General features: G+C 41.2%; 1 protein-coding gene across 3 annotated transcripts in view; it reads right to left on the reverse strand.

Moving 5' to 3' along the window:
* Nucleotides 1-20,310, reverse strand: part of RTN4 (reticulon 4) — a 78,592-nt gene extending 58,282 nt beyond the window's left edge. The window contains exons 1-2 of one of the 3 annotated variants that reach the window (XM_071208846.1): nucleotides 19,341-19,392; nucleotides 18,598-18,694 (exon numbers count right to left, since the gene is read on the reverse strand). Coding sequence is in view for 1 of the 3 variants with exons in the window: in XM_004454223.5 (XP_004454280.2) it covers nucleotides 19,461-20,037 (577 nt within the window). In the remaining 2 variants the exon portion in view is untranslated. Of the gene's footprint in view, nucleotides 1-18,597; nucleotides 18,695-19,147; nucleotides 19,415-19,460 lie in introns of those variants that run through there. The other 2 variants (XM_004454223.5, XM_071208845.1) reach the window with 2 other exon arrangements.
* Between the last annotated feature and the right edge of the window lie 868 nt (nucleotides 20,311-21,178).

Raw genomic sequence — 21,178 nt, forward strand, 5'->3', positions numbered from 1 at the left:
CCCGGGCCTCCTTGACCCGTGTGCAGCTGGCCCATGCGCAGTGCTGATGCGTGCAAGGAGTGCCCTGCCACGCAGGGGTGTCCCCCGCATAGGGGAGCCCCACGCGCAAGGAGTGCACCCGTAAGGAAAGCCGCCCAGCACGAAAGAAAGTGCAGTCTGCCCAGGAATGGCACCGCCCACACTTCCTGTGCCGCTGACAACAACAGAAGCGGACAAAAGAAACAAGACGCAGCAAATAGACACAGAGAACAGACAACCGGGGAAAGGGGGGGAATTAAATAAATAAATAAATCTTTTAAAAAAAAAAAAAAAAGAAGCTCAATGAACCCCAAACAGGATAAACACCAAGAAAATATACCTAGGCACACTATAGGTCAAATAGTTGAAAACCAAAGATATAGAAAATCTTATAAACTGTCAGAGAAAAAAAGTAGGTAAACAACCACCAAAATACCTGACTTGGAACTTCTGGTAAGATGGAAGATTACAGAGGCAGAGAGGGATCACTTCTCTCCCAGAAAAAAATAGCTGAAGGCTGCTCTAGGGTTCAGGACACCAGAGGAAGGTGAGACACCATCCAAAACAGAGAGAAGCAAAGGAAAGGAGTCTCAGCTGGCTGAAAAATTCCATGAGTAAAGTTTCAGTAGCAGCAGCTAGTGCCCATCTCGCCATCCTTGGAACAAACAGCAGTCTGTAGACCACAGCAGCTGTGTATTGCAGGGGCTGCAGATTGAAGGGACTGCAGGAGTCCTAAAGCAAATTCAGATTTTGGCCAGCAAATATGGTCTGCTGCACTGGAGGGGTTGCACACTTCCAGGCTGGAGAGGCCATAACTGTTTGCCCTGAAAGTCTACAGGGAGCTAAAGATAATTTGCCTTCTCAAACACCCTCCCCAACCTGCCCGAGGCAGGTTGCTGAGGAGGCAGAAAAAGGGGAACAGCTTCTGAGAAAGTTAGTTTGTGAGGCTTGACTAGCCCTGAGGACACTGCTTCTGCACCACCTGCAGGTTATACTGAATGCATTCAAGCAGTACCCGCTAGCACCTGGGGTCTGAGCTGGAGTCTGAGAAAGAGCACCATCTGCTGGCAGACCAGAAAAGTGCATGGAAAGAAAGGAAAAATAATAGAGGCGATCAGGTGCCTTTACTACGCCCCTCACCAAGGAAGTTGGAAACTGGCCTGCACCCCATGACTAGGTCCTTAGCCCTGGTTTAAGCAGTTAAAAGGGGCAACTCTATAACAAATTGAACCAAGAGTCAAAAAACAGTGGTAGGGAAGCAGACTTGGCCCAATGGATAGGGTGTCCGCCTACTACATGGGAGGTCCGCGGTTCGAACCCCAGGCCTCCTTGACCCGTGTGGAGCTGGCCCAAGCTCAGTGTTGATGCGCGCAAGGAGTCCCATGCCACGCAGGGGTGTCCCCCGCATAAGGGAGCCCCACGCGCAAGGAATGTGCCCCATAAGAGCCGCCCAGCGAGAGAAAGTGCAGCCTGCCCAGGAAAGGTGCCGCATACTTGGAGAGCTGACACAAGATAACTCAACAAAAAGATACACAGATTTCTGATACCGCTGATAAGGATAAAAGCGGTCACAGAAGAACACACAGCGAATGGACACAGAGAAGAGACAACGGGGGGGAAGGGATAAGGGGAGAGAAATAAATAAAAAATAAATCTTAAAAAAGAAAAAAAAGAGTGGTAGCACATAGCTACTTAACAGTAAATCCCTAGGCGAGAGAAACTGACCATCAGAGCAAACTCAGCATCATGTTCAGATGCCTAAGAATCAGCAAAAAATCATAAGCCATAATAAGCAAAAGAAGGACATGACTCAGGCAAAGGAACAAATCCAGCAAAACTCTTTCAATATGACAGTGAATTTTAAATATTCACAGATAATAAGAAACTAAGAGACTTCATAAACAAGAATCCAGTTCACAGGAAACTCTAAAAGAAGTTCTACAGCCAGAAAAGACATGAGGGAGAGTCTTAGAGGACAGTGTAAAAGTGAAGACTATCAGAAAAGGTAAAAAGACTGAATTAAAATACAACATATGAAGGCCAGAGGATAAAATGGTTGAAGTAATGCCTTTATCATAGTAACACTAAATGTTAATGGATTAAACTCTCCAATCAAAAGACATAGGCTGACAGAATGGATAAGAAAACATGAGCCATCTATATGCTGTCTGCAGAAGACTCACCTTAGAACCAAGGATGTAAAAACACTGAAAGTGAAAGGTTGGAAAAAGGTATTTCACACAAATAGTAACCAAAAGAGAGCAGGGATAGCTATACTGGTATCAGACAAACAGACTTTAAATGCAAAAAAAGTGATGAGATGCAGAAGGCCATTATATAGTAATAAAAGGAACAATCCACCAGGAAAAATAACAGTCACAAGCATCTATGCATCTAACCAAGGTGCCCCAAATACACGAGGCAAACTCTGGCAAAACTGAAAGGAGAAATAAACGTCTCTACAATAATGTTTGGAGATGCCAACATGCCACTCTCATAAATGGACAGAACTAGACAGACGATCAACAAGGAAACAGAGAACCTGAACGATATGATTAACAAGCTGGACCTGAGAGACATAAACAGAATACCCCAAATCAGCAGGTTATACATTCTTCTCAGTGCTCATGGATTTTTCTCCAGGACACACATGTTGGGCCACAACATAGCTCTCAATACGTTTAAGACTCAATTACATAAAGCACCTTCTCTGATCAGAATGTAACAAAGCTGGAAAAAAGTGACCTGACATCAGAAACACTGTAATCCAAAAGATAATGGAATATCTTTGAAGTGATGAAAAACTGACAACCTATAATAATAAATTCACCGCAAATATCCTGCAAAAATTAAGATGAGTAAAGACGTTTTCAGATAAATAAATCACCAACAGAACTGCACTACCAAAAAATGGTAAATCAAGTTTCTTCAACTGAGAGAAACGTTAAATGAAGATCTTCAGACTGAAGAAAAATGATACAGATGAAAACTTGGATTTCCATGAAAAAATCAACAAAGGCAGAAATGGTAAAAATATAATAAATATAAAACATTTTTTCTCATCTTAATTTCATTAAAGAATAAATGATTATTTGAAGAGTATTATAATATACTGTGGCGTTTATATGTATATAAAGAAGCAAAATAGATAACAACTTAAGTATAAAGGATGGGTAGCATATATGGAAGTATAATGTTGCTATATTACATGTGAAAAGCCCTTATATTACAGGCATTAATTCTCTGTAGATCATGACCAGTTAAGAATGCATTCTTTGGGAATGAGATGTGCCTCAACTGATTAGGCTCCCCTCTACCATATGGGAGGCCCTGGGTTCAGTTTCCAGGGCTTCCTTGTGGAGGCAAGCTGGCCTGCGCCCACAGAGAGCTGAAGGCCCATGCCCAGGGAGAGCTGGCAGAGCAATATGATGCAACAAGGGGAGACAAGCAGACACAGAAGAACGTGCAGTGAATGGACACAGAGAGCAGACAGCAAGCAAGCAGCAAGGGGCGGGGGGGTGGATAAATAAAATACATCTTAAAAAAAAAAGAATGCATTCTTGGGGGGAGTGGCTATGGTTCAAGCAGTTGAGTGACCGCCTCCCACAAAGGAGGGCCCAGGTTTGGTTCCCCCTGACTCCTAAAGAAAAAACAAACAGATAAGAAAAAACAACAAGCAAAACAGACAAGGGAGCCATTTCAGGGAGGGGGGGGTGTAGAAAAAGAATGCATTCCGTAATCCTCAGAGCAACCTCTTAAAAAAATAAAATGATAAAATGGGATCAGCAGTTACGTATGGAAAGGGAAGGATAGAGATATTGAGAGATGACTACTAAGGAGTAGATTTTCTTTGTTGCTTTTTATTATTATTATTTGGAATACGTAAAATGCTGTAATATTGATGGAAGTAATAAATGCACAACTCGGTAATTATACCAATGGCACAGACTGAACACTTTGGATGGACTGTATGGTTTATGAATATGTTTCAGTAAAATTGATTTTAAAAAACTAAAATAAAATGAAGTATCACTAAAAACCCAGAGGAGATCAATCTGAATATTTAAAAAATACTCAATCCAAAAGAAGACAGGAAAGGAGAACATTTTTTTAAAGTACATAGGACAAAGAGAAAACAAAGACTCAAACCAACCATATTAATAATTACAAAAATTGTCAATAGGAAAATGCCCAATTAAAAGGCAGAAATTTTCAGACTAGATAAAAATCCTAGTATAGTATATACTATTTGAGACAAACACTTTAAATATAATAACACAGATAGGGTAAAAAGTAAACGATATGCCATCCAAGGGCTTACCCTATGAAATCTGGAGTGACTATATTAATGTCAAGCAAAAAGGACTAAAAGGAAAGAGATAAGGAGGGACATTTGACAATGATCAAATGTCATTCAACAGTCCTAACACTAAACACACATAGCAACACTAAAGCTATATCAAAATACATAAAGCAAAACCTAAAGGGAGATCCAAAAATCCGAAAATTTTATTTCAAAATTTTAACACCCAACTCAGTTAATTTATAGAATAGAACCACAATAATGTTATAGATGAACTGAACATCTGCAATGAACGAAACTTAATCAGGTTTTATAGAAAACAACAATACAATACACATTCTTTCCAAGTACACAGGGACCATTCACCAAGACAAACCACTTTTTGCACTTTAAAACAAGTCTCAATAAATTCAAAAGGACTGAAATCAGGCAGTGTTTGTTGTTTGGCAAAAGTGAATTAAATCAAAATCAGCAACACAAAAATATCTAGAAAATTTCCAAATGTTTGAAAATTATCAAAGAAGATAAAGGAAAAATTAAGGAATATTTTGAATCAAACAAAAATGATAATTTATGGGATATAGCTAAAGCAATTGAGAGAAATTTATATTTTTTAATGCTTTTAGACAGCTTAAAATCAAACTTCATAGTTTCTACCTAAGAAACTAAAAAAAGAAAAGCAAACTCAAATAAATTTAAAAATGACTTAAAAAATAAGAGCAGAAATCAATGAACAATAACTACAGAAAATGGATAAAAATAGAGAAAAATCAACAAACAAAAAGTTGGTTCCTTGAAAAGATCAACAGAATTGACAGTTTCCCAAAATGACCAAGGGGGGAAAAAGAGAGAGAGAAACAAGTATTAAAACAAAAGAGGGAATATCGCTACAGGTCCTAAATTAAAAACATAAGAGAATATTATGAACAACTTAACGCCACAAAATTCAACAACTTAGATTAGTGGACAAATTCCTTGAAACATACAATTCCAAAAGTTATATAAGCAGAAACAGAAAATCTGAATAGCTCTATATCATCTAAAGTATATTTGTAATTTAAAACTTCTCCACAAAGAAAACTCCAGGCCCAGATGGCTTCACTAGTGAATTCTATAAAACATCTAAGGAAGAAATAGTACCAAATGTATACAAACTCTTTCAGGATATAAAGGAAGAATGAACAATTCCCAGAACTTTTTATAGACATATGCATTGGTACCAAAATCAGACCCTTGTCTGATTTACAAGAAAAATTTACAGTCTATCCCTCACAGCATGCATTCAAAAATCTTAAACAAAATATTAGCAAATTAGACCCAGCAATTCTTAAAAAGCATAATCATCACCAAATGCGGTTTATCCCAGGAATACAAGATTGGCTCAAAAATCAAATTCAAACAATGAAATTCACCACATTAACAGCCTCAAAGAAAAACATATTATAATAATCTCAATAGATACCAAAAAGGCATTTGAAAATGGCCCCACATCATCTCTCTCCTTCTGCTCCCTACCCTCAGCAGCTACTGTGGCCACTTTCTCCACATCAATGCTACAATTTCTTCCATTACTAATCACAATAGTTCCATAGTACAATATCAGTAAGAATGTCCCACAATGATGAAAGAAGTTGTTAATGTGGGAGGAGTGGGGTGAGAGGGGTGGGGGGTATATGGGAACCACTTATATTTTTTGAATGTAACATTTTAACGTTTTAAAAAAAGGCATTTGACAAAATTCAACAACCTCTATCATAAAAATTCTCAGTAAACTAGGAATAGAAGGAAACTTTTGCAATCTAAGGTTCAGGGCACCTAGGGAAAACATACAGCTAACAACAAACTTGATGAAAGACTAAATATATTTATTACACAAGATCCATAATAAGGCAAGGAATCCACTTTCACAGCTATCTATAGCATAAAGATCACAGGGGAAAAGTAAAACTATTTTAACTTACAGAAAACAGGACTGTGTAATTAGAAAATCCTAAAGATTAAATAAAAATAAAAACCCTAGCAAAGCTAGTATGTCAAATTAGCAAGATTGCAGGATGGACACAAAGACAGTAAACAAAAATCAAATTATATTTCCACACAATTGAGGTAAATTTTAACGAAAAAAAAATGTACAAAAACTCTACAATGAAAACTACCAAAGTGAGAGAAATTAAAAGACCTAAACAATGGAAAGCTGTATCACAATCCATGGATTGGAAGACATAACACTGTTAAGAGTCAGGAGACATTCCCACATCCTGTAAGCAAAGGCAATGACTACTTTTGTTCCCACGTTTCAAAGATGCCTTGGAAAATAGAGATAGTGCTTCCCTCTAGAACAATAGACAGGCATGCTTATTATACCATAAGGAAGATTCAGGGTTCATGAACTCTTGAATTTCTCTCCTGCAATGCAACTCACTGCAAATGCAGACCGGATATTTACCTGGCCACCTTTGTGGGGGAATGGGCACTCTGGCTACTGGCATTGCAGCTGGCAATAATGTCCTTTGTCTCTGGCCCAAGCAAGTTGCGCCTTCTACCAGCATTTATGAAACTATGGCACACTAACTTGTTAGCTTGCAAGTAGGGTAAAATTTCAGGCCCTAAGATGTTAATGCTTCCTATATTGATCTATAGAGTCAATGCAATACCCATCAAATTCCCAGCAGAGAGTTTATAGATATTAACAAGCTGATTATAAAACATATGGAAATGCAAAAGACTTAGAAGAGGCAAAATGATTTTGAAAAAGAAGATAAAACTTGGAGTCACGCTACTTGATTTTAAGATTTAATGTACAGCTACAGTACTCAAACAGTATGGTTTTGCCATAAGGAACGACATAGAGATCAATAAACAAAATAGAAGTACATAAGCAGATATACTAATATAGTTAATTGATTTTCGACAAAGGCACCAAAGCAATTCAATAGGGAAAGAAAAATTCTTCCAAAAAACTTGTGCTGGGACAACTGGATCTCTAAATGGAAGAAGTAAATCTGGACTAATACCATACATAAAATTGATGCAAGATGGAGAACCAGCAAGATGGTGGCAGAGTAAGAAGCTCCTACAGTCAAGCTCCTGCTACAGGGCAATCAGTAAACACCCAGAGCTATCTGGAGCTGGCTGAAGTACCTGTATGGGGACTCCAGGAGACCAAAAGAGCATCCTGCCACATCCTTGAAGGAATGGAGGGAGGAGACTACCCATCTGCAGAGAAGATTCATAAGTAGATCTCTCCATGCCACAGAGGCCAGTTCCCATCCTCCAGTGGAGGCACAAGCTGCCTCTGGAGCTGTTCCGCGGCTGGAATTGAAAGCTCCACTTTCCAATGGGAAACGATGTGGGTCAACCAACTGGGCTCCGGTCTATCATACAGGAGGCCCAAGGTTCAATGCCCAGGGCCTCCTAGTGAGGGCAAGCTGGCCCACGCAGAGTGCTGACCCATGTGGGAATGCAGCCCACGCAGGAGAGCTGCCCTGCGCGGGAAAGCCGCCTCACACAGGAGTGCCAGCCGACACAGAGAGCTGGTGTGACAAGATGACACAGCAAGAGACACAGAGGAGAGAAAATAAGAATACGTAGCAGAACAGGGGAACTGAGGTAGCGCAAGAGAATGATTGCCTCTCTCCCACTCCAGAAGGCCCCAGTATCGGTTTCCAAAGCCACCTAATGAGAATATAAGCAAACACAGAAGAACACCTAGCAAAGGGACAGAGAGAGAGAGCAGACAACAGGGGAAACATGGGGAGTGAGGGAGGAGGAGAAATAAAATAAATCTTAAAAAAAAAAAAAATCTCTGTGAAGATAAAGGCAGTCAATATCTTCACGATCTTCATTTAAAAAAAAAAAAAAAAAAAGCTCTACTTCCCAAAAACGGGGGAGGAAGAGACAGTCGGGCACCAACTTCGACTACTGCGGAATAAATAAATACAGCAGGCTAAAGTATAATCTCAAGAACAGCTAAAGTTTGAGCCTGTCCAAGCCAGAAAGAGGCCCGGAGACGCCATCTTAACTCTGTGCCTGGAACAAGGGCAAGCGGGACAGAATGAAAAATCACAGTGCTGATAGGGACTGGCTTCTTTCCATCCAGATCAGATTGCAGGTCTAGCCTAAGCCCCAGGCAGCCCCACATCTGGGAGGGAGAAAGCTGGGGCACCAGCACCAGTCTCTCCAGGAAATTACTGGCAAAGCCGTGGAGGCCAGTGATTGTCCTACTTTGGCAGTACAAGCTGCTCCAGAAGCTAGTCTGGGCTGGAACTGGAGCTCCATTTCCCAAAAACAGGGAAGGAGGAGACAGTTGGCCACTGATTTTGGCTACTGATTAGCAGACTCGGCTGGCTAAGGAATAACCCTAGGAATGAGAGTGTGAATCTGTCCAAGTCCGAAAGAGGTCAGTAGCCACCATATTGACTCCATCCCCAGCCTGAAGGGAAGCCAGGACCAAAAATCACAACAACGGTAGGAATCAGTTTCTTTCATCCAGATCGGCCTGCAGCCCTAGACTAAGCTTCATCCCAGCCTCTGGTGAGGGTCCTGTACCAGCCTATCCAGGTAACTACAGGTACATTTGGCTGGCACAGACTGAATAATAGAATGAAAGGCACAATAAATGAAATTTTAAAAACACTGGAATCATATAATAGCAGATTTGAGGAGGCAGAAGAAAGGATTGGTGAGGCTGAAGAAATGCCCTCTGAATGTGAACATAAAAAAAGAACAGATAAGAATGGAAAAAATTGAACAAGTTCTCAGGGAACTTAAAGACAGCAAAAGACATGCAAACATATATGTCATGGGTGTCCCAGAAGGAGAAGGGAAAAGAGGCAAAATGAGTATTTGAAGAAATAATGGTAGAAAATTCCCCAACCCCACTGAAGGACACAGATATCCATGTCCAAGAAGCACAACATACTCCCATCAGAAAAAGTCCGAATAGACCAACTCCAAGACACATACTCATCAGAATGTCAAATGCCAAGGACAAAGAGAATTCTGAAAACAGCAAGAGAAAAGCAATGCATAATGTATAAGGGTTACCCAATAAGATTAAGTGCTGATTTCTTACCAGAAACGATGGAGGCAAGAAGACAGTGGTATGATACATTTAAGATACTATAAGAGAAAAACTTCCAGCCAAGAATCTTCTATCCAGCAAGATCTTCTTTAAAAAGTGAGGACAAGTTTAGAATATTCACAGATAAATAGAAAAAGAGAGAATTTCTAACCAAGAGACCATATTTTCAGGAAAATGTTAAAGGGTGTGCTAGAGCCTAAAAAGAAGACAGGAGAGAGAGGCCTGGAAGAGAGTCTAGAAATGAAAACTGTATCAAAAAGTAACCAAAAGGGTCAAAAGAGTGGTGAAAATAAAATATGACAGATAAAACTCAAATAGGAATAAACTTAACCAATGATGTAAAGCACCTGTATTCCGAATACTGCAACTCAATGTTAAAAGAAATCAAAAAAGGCCTAGGGAAGCGAACTTGGCTCAATGGATAGAGTATCCGCCTACCACATGGGAGGTCTATGGTTGAAATCCAGGGCCTCCTTAACCTGTGTGTACCTGGCCCACGCACAGTGCTGATGCGCACAAGGAGTGCTGTGCCATGCAGGGGTGACCCTGGCGTAGGGAAGCCCCATGCACAAGGAGTGGGCCCCGTAAAGAGAGCCACCCACCACAAAAGGAAGTTCAGCCTGCCCAGGAGTGGCACCACACACACGGAAAGCTGATGCAGCAAGACAACACAACAAAGAGACACATATTCCCGTTGCCACTGACAAGAATTGAAGCGAACACAGAAGAACACAAAGCAATTGGACAGACAACTGAGGTGGGGGGTGGGGGGGAAGAGGAGAGAAATAAATAAAAATAAATCTTTAAAAAAAAAAAAAAAAAAAAACAGCCTAAATAACTGGAAGAACATTCCATGCTCATGAATTGAAAGACTAAATATCATAAAGATGTCAATTCTACTCTAAATGATATACAGATTCAATGCAATCCTGATAAAAATTCCACCAGCATTTTTTAAAATTGAAAACATAATTATCACATTTATTTGAAAGAGTAAGGGGTCCTGAATAGTCAGAAACATCTTAAAAAGGAAAAGCAAACTCTCTAGACTTTAAATTATATTACCTAACTACAGTAGTAAAACAGTATGGTACTGGCATACAGACAGACACATAGACCAATGGAACCAAAATGATGTTTCAGAAAAAGACCCTCACATGTATGGCCAAGTGATTTTTGACTAGCCTGTCAAACTCACACAGCTCAGGCAGAACAGTCCATTCAACAAATGGTGCTGAAAGAACTGGATATCCATAGCAAAAAGGAGGAAAGAGCACCCCTATCTCACACCTTATCCAAAAATTAACTCAAAATGGATCAAAAACCTAAATATAAAGGCAAGAACAATAAAGCTTCTAGAAGAAACTGTAGGAAAATAGCTTCAAGCCCTGGTGGTAGGTGGTGGATTCTTAAAGGAAATAAGAGGAGGACTGAGATGGGCTACTGATGTTTAATGTATGGAGAAGTTTTTATTAGCTTTAGTGTAAAAGTGTGGAAGTGCATAGAGTGGATGGTAACAAATAGTGATTAACAGTTACTTTATAAATGGGGATGTGGCTGAAAATGGTAGTCTAGGTATGCAAATGCCAACTGACAGAATGCTAGAGAATAATCTAGGAATTGAACAGCACAGTAAACCAAGAGGTATATGAGAACTGTGGTTGATGGTACAGATGCAAGAGTGCCTTTGTGAGCTAGAGCAAATGGTACATCACTACTGTAGGGCAGTGGGAATGTGGAGAAGCATGGGAAAAATACAACTGGAGTGACCCATGGACTGTGGTTAGCAGTAATAATGTAATATGCTTGCATCTATGCCAAAGATGTACTGTGTTGATAATGAGTTAGGGTGGAGAATGTGCACCAAATGTACACTACAGACATGGTAACAATCAGATGATATTATTTTATCTGTAACCAATGTTCCCCCACTGTGGTATGCTGATAGATGGATGTTGTTTGGGAATTCTGCACATGTGCATCATTGTTTTATATGTTTACAACTCCTGTCATTAAAAAATAAATAAATAAATAATAATAGGGTATGTTGAAGGAAAAATACACCAAATGTAAGATAAGTACTGTAATTAGTAGTAAGAGTTTGACAATATTCTTTCATAATCTGTAACAAATGTCTCATGACAATGCAAAGTGTTGGTGGAGGGTTGATGTATGGGACCCCTGTATAATGTTATACATGTTTGCTTTATAAGTCCACAACTTTTAGTATATACTTATTGTTTATGTATGTTCATATATAAGCGATATAAAGATCATAATAACAGGGTGGGTTGGGGGAAAATACTTTGGCTAGTAGTAAGGTATTTTGACAATGTTCTGTAATCATTAGTTTACAATGTTTAACAACAATGCAAGATATTGGTGGTAGGTTATGAGCCCTGTATGATGCTGTATATGTTAAGTTCACAACTATTATTATACACTGATTGTTTACATATGTTTATGTGTAAGTGATATAATTCAATAATTTTTTTAAATGAAAAAAAATTAATGCAAGATGGATCATAGATTTAAACATAAAAGCTAAAGCTACAAAGCTTCCAGAAGAAAACACAGAATGTCTCCATAACCATGAAGCAGAGATGTCTTAAGACAGGATACAGAAAATACCAACCACAAAAGAAGATTGGTAAGGTAGAACTTCCTGACAATTAAAAACCTATATGCATCAAAAGAAACCATAAATAATATTAATAGGCAAGCTACAGACTAGATGAATATATTCATAATACATGTATCTAACAAGACTAGATCCAGAATATATAAAAAACTCCTATAAATCAATAAGGCATGCAATCCAATTTAAAAATGGGCAAATGATTTGAACAGACACATCACAAAAGAAAACAAGTAGCCAATGAGAAACAATTGCAAGCCCCTTAAAATAGCTAAAATTTTAAAACTGATGACATCAAATGTTGCTGAAAATGAGGGCCTACCAGAACTCTCATAAATTCCTGGTAGAAGCAGAACCACTTCAGAGAAGAGTTTAGCCATTTCTTTTAAAGTTAAATACATACCCTACCCTATGACCCAGTAATTCCACTCTTTAGGCATTTACCCAAGTGAAAAATGAAAAAATATGTCCACATAAAGGCTTATACAAGAATGTTCACAGTACTTTTATTCATAATAACCAAAACTACAAATAATCCAAATGTCTACATATAAATGAACAAAAAACTAAATTGTGGTATATTCATATCAGGGAATATTTTATCAACAAAAAGGAAAAAAATTTTGATTCTTATAACACAATTGATAAATCTCAAAAACACTGTTTGAATGCAAGTAGGAAGACACAAAATGCTCTATAAGAGGCAAAAATAATCTAGGGTGAAAGAAACCAGAACAGTGGTTGCGTGGGAGGGGGTTTGGTAGAGGGTTACAGGGCAGGAATTGAAGGATTAAAGACCCAAGAGATCTTCCTAGGATGATGAAAAGGTTCTATTTCTTGACAGGGGTGTGGGGTGGGTTAAATGAGTATATGCATTTGTCAAAACATAAAACAGTTAACACTTAGGATCTAGGATCTACACATTTCACTGTATGTAAATGATATGAATAAAAAGAATCTATGGGTACTCTTCAACCAACAAATTTCAGCAAGAGCAAACAAGGAAGAACCCATAGACCAGGGGTTCTTAACAATGGGTTCGTGAGCTTGAACTGAAATTAAAAACATTATTCTTGTAGGGACGTGTTAGTGCAAGTGTGATATATTTATTAAATAATACACAGTACAGAGGAGACTTAGTAAGGGGTCCATGGTTTTTACCTGACTGGCAAAGGTGTCCATGTAATAAAAAAGGTTAAGAACCCCTGCCATAGACAGATTAACAGATATTTTTAAAAATTAAAAACAAAACGAAACACAAATCTTCCATAATACATGGACCTTATTTGGACTCTCAATTTTTGTGTGTAAAAAAAAAAAAAACCCAACTCTCTATGACACTAATTGGAAATATGAACATTTGATATTAACTATTGTTAAATATTTTAAAGAAATATTTAATTAAGGATATTGTGGTAATGTTTTAAAAAGGAGTACCTACAGTTCCCAAGACACATAATGAAATCTTTATGAGGGTATGGGTTTGGCAGGATTGGTCATGGGTTGATGGCTGCTGGGGCTCAGTGTTGATTAAGCAAGGATTCATACACTATTGTTTTCCTTTGATTATGTTTTGGAAACTTTCCATGATAACAGGCAAAAGTAAATTTTAAATCTCTTCCAAAATATAGATAAGGTAATGTAAGCATATTAAATTCCTACTATATTGAAGCAATTTAGCCAATTTTACCCACAACCCTTCAAATATTCATGTCTGATTCTATTAATACTAAACTCCTCCAACATAAACTTCATTAACAAAAAGGTATGTATGGAAAAAATATACTAAGTTTTTACACTATGGACCACAGTTATCGGTAATAGTCTTACCATGTTTTTCATACTCTGTAACAAATGTTCCACAACAATGTAAGGTACTGGTGGACAGGTAATGTATGGTAATTCTGCACATTATATATGACTGTTTTCTAAGCTCATACTTCTCTAATTAAAAAAATAAACTTTAAAAATTTCATTAACAAAATGTTAATAAGGGAGATAGATAATAAAATATTGGTTGGAACAAAACCATGTCATTGAGAAAGAATGTCGATGGGTGGCAATTTTTCAGTGCTTGTTCAAAAATGTTGTCTTAAAGCCCTAATCCTTATAGCAGATGTAGCATATATGGCCTATAAAATATAAAATGAAATAATTACTTGAATTCTAAATTCTAATTTTCATAACCCATCTCTACATATGCAAAAGAATCTAACAAAATTTTTATCAAGTTGTTTTGTTTACAGTTCCCATCCCTGATGCCATCACCCCCAGACTGACCCTTCCAAAGTCTGTATTTATAAACAGGAATAAAAAGGCCCAAAGAATATGCTATAAATATAGTATATATGCAATACTTCCATCTAACTAGAGGTTCCAGGGAAGGATCAGGAGAAAAATCATTATTCATTTTGTTGATCCCTTTATCCTGGGCCAATAAAGTACCTTTAAAAATACGCCATTTAAATTGGGGTCCTGAATTAGCAGTGTTTCAAATAAATTACTTTCAGGTAGCTGTGAAAATAATTACACATAAAACAGTCAATCATTGGACAACAGATATTCTCCTTTTTAAGAAATATTTTATATCTATCTAATACAGTAATATCTTTAAATTTGACTTCTAGTTGTCTAATACACCGTTTCTCTGTTCTTCTGTTGTTCCTTTTCTGCCAATTGGATAGTGGTGGTGAAGTGTGCCATTACTATGATACATATTCTCCTAGCTTCTTTTTTTTCCCCCCAGCTATGTTGTCCCTGCTCCACCAATCATTCCGTTATTGGTGTGGGAGGAGCAAATACCTTGTTTATCAATAAATGGTCAATTCATAGGGATTCATATCCAGATGTGGTGGAAATAATAGAATCTGGGCTGGATTCAGTAACTGGATGGTATTTAGGGTTTTCTCCCTTGGGAGGTGAAAAATTTTGATGTAGTAGAAGTGAAATAGAGGAAATGGTCTAAGATTACAGTGATATAGCCTGTTCTACATGGTTAGATTTTTATCAAAAGTTTCCACATACATTCATTGCCTCTTTTTAAAAAGGATTTGAGGAAGCTTGCGAGTTACAAAAAAGGGCCACAAATTTAAGGCTGAGTTTCCTAGGAGCCTATCTGAAACAATTCACTTTGTCCATAAGGAACACAGAGCTTGTTTCCCAATTTTTCCTACTCAGAAAATCAGAAATGACTGAATAAGAGAAATTATTTAGAATCTCTAAATTCACGTCAATTCCTTACTATCCTTTTCTAGATAAAAATGAAAAAAAATGAAAGGGTAGTGGGGAATACATTTGGTGTGACATTCCTTTCTTTAGAGGTGTCTACTTCCTGGGAGTGTCATATCACTCAGGCTTTATATTAAGAACTGATACTTAAGATTTAAACTATGTACCACGCAAAATCTTTTAGGGAAGCAGACTTGGCCCAGTGGTTAGGGCGTCCATCTACAACGTGGGAGGTCCGCAGTTCAAACCCGGACCTCCTTGACCCATGTGGAGCGGGCCCATGCGCAGTGTTTATGCACGCAAGAAGTGCCCTGCCACGCAGGGGTGCCCCCGCATAGGGGAGCCCCACGCGCACGAGGAATGCACCCCCTAAGGAGAGCCGCCCAGCGCGAAAGAAAGCGCAGCCTGCCTAAGAATGGCACCGCCCACACGGAGAGCTGACACAACAAGATGATGCAATAAAAAAAAAACACAGATTCCCCAGCTGCTGACAACAGAAGCAGACAAAGAACACACAGCAAACAGACACAGAGGACAGACAACTGGGGTGGTGGGGGAGGGAAGGGGAGAGAAATAAAAATAAATGTTTAAAGGGGAAAAAAAAATCTTTTAAAATTTCTAGTATGTACCCCTATGCCAATATGAATGATAAATGCCTTTATTAGGGGGAAAAAACTAATAATTTTTAAGCCCCAAGCCATAATCTACACTTATAAGCAATATCCAATTCTATACAAATTTCCATTGCAATTAGCAATTTTGGAGTTTCTGAAACTGATTTAATAAACACTAACATTCTTTTCTTGTGTTTATAGCCATAGCCTCCAGGTGCTATCAATTCTTCTTTCATAAAGCCTCTTTGTAACCTAACTATAAAAATAGAGATCCACAGCCAATTAATCATGCTTATATTCCTCCCTTCTATTCCATTTTCACGGAATGAACTAGTAGTGAATTAAATAGTTCAAAGCCCTCTTTATCTAAGACCTATGGCAAAAGTTTTCTAAATAGTTCATCTGGTTTTCTTTCCATCTTATCTTGAATACTGTCACCAATTCGTTTTTCTAACACTGCTTTTATCATGTCATGCCTCAGTTCAATTCATTTTCATAGACTTCCCAATACCTAAAGCAGTAATTCAGGAGAGGGGTGAAAACTACAGAATTAAACTATATCTTGGAAAAAATAAAAACGTTTCCTACTACAAAAGGTCAACTGTGAACAGAACATGGATTAAAAGCTGGATGATAAAATCCAAATTCCTGAATTTGGCATTCAACACTCTTGAGAATCCAGACCCACCACAAATTTTCAGTCTTAACACTGGTTTGGAACTCGCCCAGGGAGCAGATCAAAGTAATTTTTAATGGTAATGTTTACACTTTCCTCAAATCAATTTCTATCCAGAATTTCTCTGCACCTCCTCAAAGCCTAGGTTAGGTTCATCTTTTCACATTTCTCCATGGGGTCATCAACTGAGAGATTTTAGTCTCACTTCAATTACTGCAATGCAATGGGGATGCTCCAGGCACACTGGAAGCAGCAAAATTACAATTTACCACATGATGGAAATTAAAGCTTACGATAACACAGTGTAAGCAGTAATGTTAAATGCATAAATGTCAGGAAGCTACTATACTCAGTAACATAAATCCTCTTCCAGCTAAGCTGATCTATGTCCCTGACCACACTCTGCACATTTCTCACTTCCTTTGTCTTTACTCATTTGGTTCTCTCACACTAAATCTTCAATATTATATTTTAGCTCTAAAATGACAATAAAAATCTTTGAGGACATATTTCTGAAACTATATTGGGGGGAAAAAACAAAAACACAAAAAACTCTTCTTACCATGGCCTGTTAGAGACGCCAAATGGTTGGGGGAAGTCCACCTCTTCTTCACCCTCATCTTATACCACTTTCTCCCTAGTTTTTCTCAATAGTCACCCTCCAGAATCTCAAACATGCAATCAGATCATTCCTGTGTCAGGGCCTTACTTAGCCTAAGCTGCTGCTTGGAACATTTTTGATCTCTGCAGCTCAAATCCCACCCCCTCAAAAAGGACTTTCTCAGTGTCAGCCTATCTAAAAGAGCTCCCACACATCTCAATCATTCTCCATCACCATTTACTTTCCTCATAGCACTTACCACTATTCTGAGTTGCTTATTTATTTATGTACTTACTATTTGTACCCCCAAAATAGGGCATACACGTACATGTGTCTTGTTTACTGCTATACCCTTAGAGCCTAGAACAGTGTGTATCTCTTAGTAGGTAAACAGTAATTTGCTGAATGAACAAACTTAACAAACCTGGACTCGAAAGAAATGGTTTTAATTATCCATGACCCATGACCATAACTGCAATGTTCCTAGTTTACCGAAGGAACTAATACTTTCCAATACGTAAAGAATTAGAAGCTATGTAAAAACAAGATCCCTGAATAGGCAAAATTCTCTCTCCTTTATCTTCTAAATTTAGGATTCCAACAGTCAAGATGCCAAGAGAATGCTGTCACCTCCTGAATCCCTACTGTTCCCATGCAGGGACCCAAAACAAGTTAACATGTTTTTGTCAATCGCTAATTTCAATTTCCTTTTTGCACATTTCTTATTACTTTACATTTTTCTACCACACCTCACTTTCCCTTATAGGAGTCTTTTTCATACAAAAAAAAGAAATGGCTGAGTTCCTCTGCATCGTCTAAGACCTTTTGTGTATTGATAAATGTTTTGAGCAGTGCTTTGTGATATGTCAGTATCAAAATGTTATTCAGAAGTGTCATCACAATTAGTTTATTTCCCCTTTGTAGAGCACCAATGAAGGAAATAAAATAATATGTTCTCAGGCTGATTTTCTTTTTCCAGAAAACAAAGCACTCTAAAATTCTACAAGGCTATGAGCATTTCTCAGCAGGTTACCTGATTCCTGACCTATAAAGAAAGGTCCTACTGATTAATGGGGTCTGTCCCAAAAGCAGAGTTACTAATGAATGCATCTAAAAATTTCTCAATCTCTAAAATTTCTTCTCTTCTAAAATAAATATTTCCCAAGATGAAAAGTAATAAAAACGTTCCTGAAAACCATAAAATCAGATAGTCATGTGAATGAACAGATTCGAAAATCATTTTCCAAACCATAGATTTGTCTCTGTAGACCTAAAGCACACTTCTAAGAAAATAGTATGTCTAACCAATATATGAAAACGTCTGTCTCAAAACATTTCACCAAGTCTCACGGTTAATATGTCACAAGTTCAACTGGCCGATTTCCCAGCAAGGAATCCACAGGTTTGCTCTTCTTTAAGAATGTCAACCATCTTACCGTTTCTTTGTTTTCTCCAAGATTCAATTAAGATGCATTAAGAAGCTGAACCCCTTCACGCCTAACAGTTAATTCCTGTAACCCTGCAGTTGAAGACCTAAGCAGAACCGCGCCCCCATGGAACACAATGCCCAGATCCTGCTTCCCTGGCTTGCTTCAGCTTGTGGGGAGTCGCCACATCCCAACCCGGGTAATCTGGGCGGTGGCAGGACTTGGCCACAATTCTCCACACGCCACACCACTGGAGGCGCTCTCCCTTCACTGCGGCTGGGTCACTGTGGACGGCGGCCAGGGGGCCAGCTCCCCCAGGCGCAAATGGGGCGGGGGAAGTGAAGCGTATAGGGGCCACCCCCACCCAGGAGGGAGCAGGCAGGGATTCAGGGCTGAACTACAATGAAAGGGCAGTGAAAGCGCACCTTTCCCTAGACGAGCAACCCAGAAGGGCAGACAAAAGCCCCTCCTAAACGCTTAGGGCGCCAAGGCCGGGCCCTCCTTAACGAGAAACCCAGCCAGCCCAAAGAACACAGAATCCCAGTTCTTCGATACACACCCAGCGCCAGCTACGGGTCCCGGGCCGACCACCGGGAGGCAGTGGAAGGGGGACCCGAGGGAGGAACAGCGGGAGCCTGTGGGGATGCACGTGTTCCCCGAAACCGAGACTAACAAAAAAGAACAAGCGCGGTCTCCCCGGTCCACCCCACCCTTCTCCCCGCGCCTCCCTCGGGGTGGGGAAGCGCCCTCACCCCCGCGACAGCAGACAAAGCCCCCTCGGGGCGGAGGGGAGGGGCAGGGCCCGAGCTTTCAGCGCCGCACACAAAAGAGGGAGGGGCGCGCGGCGCGGGGCGGGAGCGCGCGGCACTCACCCACGGAGCCCGCGGAGCTCCTCCGCTTGGGCGCGGCCGGAGTGGACGGGGGTGCGGCGGGGGCCGAGGCGGGAGGGGTCCACGCGGGCTCGGCCTCGGGGCTCAAGGGGGCCGGGGGAGGAGGCGGAGGCCGGGCCGGGGGCTCGTCGTCCTCGGGGAGCTTGGAGGGCGAAGCTGCGGCAGCGGTGGGCGGGGACGGCGCGGGCACAGTGGACGCCGCGGGGCTCGGGTCCCGGGTCGGCTGCCGCTCCGGGGCGGTGAGGGGCGCTGCCGGCAGGGGTCCCCGGGGCGCCGGGGGAACGAAGTCACTTCCTAAGTCCAGAAGGGGAGCGGGGTCGGCGGGCACTGGGGCCGTCGACAGGGGGGCTGCGGGCACTGGGGCCGCAGACAGGGCGGCGGCGGGCTTCCTCTCCAGCACCTCCAGCTCCTCGAGGTCCTCGTCCTCGTCCTCCTCGTCTTCCTCCTCCTCGTCTTCCTCTTCCTCGGGCTCCCTCACAAACTGGTACTTGAACTGGGGCTGAGGCCGCGGCGGGCTGTCCGAGGACGAGACCAGCGGCGACTGGTCCAGGTCTTCCATGGCCGGCGGGTCGCGGATGCTGCTGCAGCTGCTACGCGAGCCGCTTCTCTCTCACAGCTGCGGGCGGTTGTGGGGGTTGGGAAGGGCTGAGAGGGGCCGGGCAGACCGAGCCGACGGACCTGCAGTGGCGACGGCTCCCGGAACAATGAGGCTGCTCCTCCTGCCTCCGCGCCCGTGATGCGCCACCCGCCCCGTCCCCACTTGCAGCCGCCGCCGCCCAGACAGACGACGACGGAGAGAGGCCAGCTGACTCCCCGCCCAGTTTGGCGTGACTCACGCTCCTCGGTCCGAGAGGCCCTGCCTGGCGCGGGAGGGAGGGAGCCAATCGGCTACGCGAGGGAGAGGATGACAACCAGCCGTACCAACGGAAAGGGAAAGGGCTGAGGGGAGGCGGGGTTTACTGCACTTCCTCTCTCTTACGGGCTGGGGCTGGGTTCGGTGGACGGGACTTCGGAACTGGAAGCCCCACCCTCCGCCTCGGGTGGATGTGGGTCCGGGTGGGGTCTCGGCCTTGGCCGGGCAGTTCGAGGTCAGTTTTGTCGTTGGAGTCGACCGCTAGGAGAGAGGGCTGCGGATTGTGAGGGGTTGGAGAGGTTCCTGGAGCGCCACCGGAAGGGCGTTATCGGGGGGTGAGGGGTGGAGACAGGCGGAGTGGAAACTTTCCTACCAGGAAAGGAAAAACCCAGAGTGGGGACAGGTAGTAACGGGACGGTGAAGACCTTTATAATTTAAGTATACATTAAGAGATTGAAATACAAGACTGTGCCTTTTCAAACCCAAATTCCCAAGCCACCTCAAAATTTTGGTAGTTTTAAGATCACTCCCAGTGTAAACTGCAGGCGCCAGCATGAGGTAGGCAAAACAGCTGGGAAAGACGAGCTGGGGACCCAGGACCGACTGTTTCCTTCAAAAAACGTTTTAGGCTCTCTCTGCTGCTGGATTCTCACAGGCGGGAGGATAAGTGACCCAGAGAGAGGGAGGGAGAGGGGATAGAAGGAAAGTGGAGACCAGAAAGATGCTTTGGAGGACAAATTTGGTTAACATTACATTTTCAGTCACCTTAGGCTCCTAAGTCAACTTTGCAGATAATGCAGGCTTTCTGCGAGCCAGAAAGCCCAATACTCATTCTTTTGATATGCGG

Source organism: Dasypus novemcinctus, chromosome 17, assembly GCF_030445035.2.
Source record: "Dasypus novemcinctus isolate mDasNov1 chromosome 17, mDasNov1.1.hap2, whole genome shotgun sequence".
NCBI classification, from domain to species: Eukaryota; Metazoa; Chordata; class Mammalia; order Cingulata; family Dasypodidae; genus Dasypus; species Dasypus novemcinctus.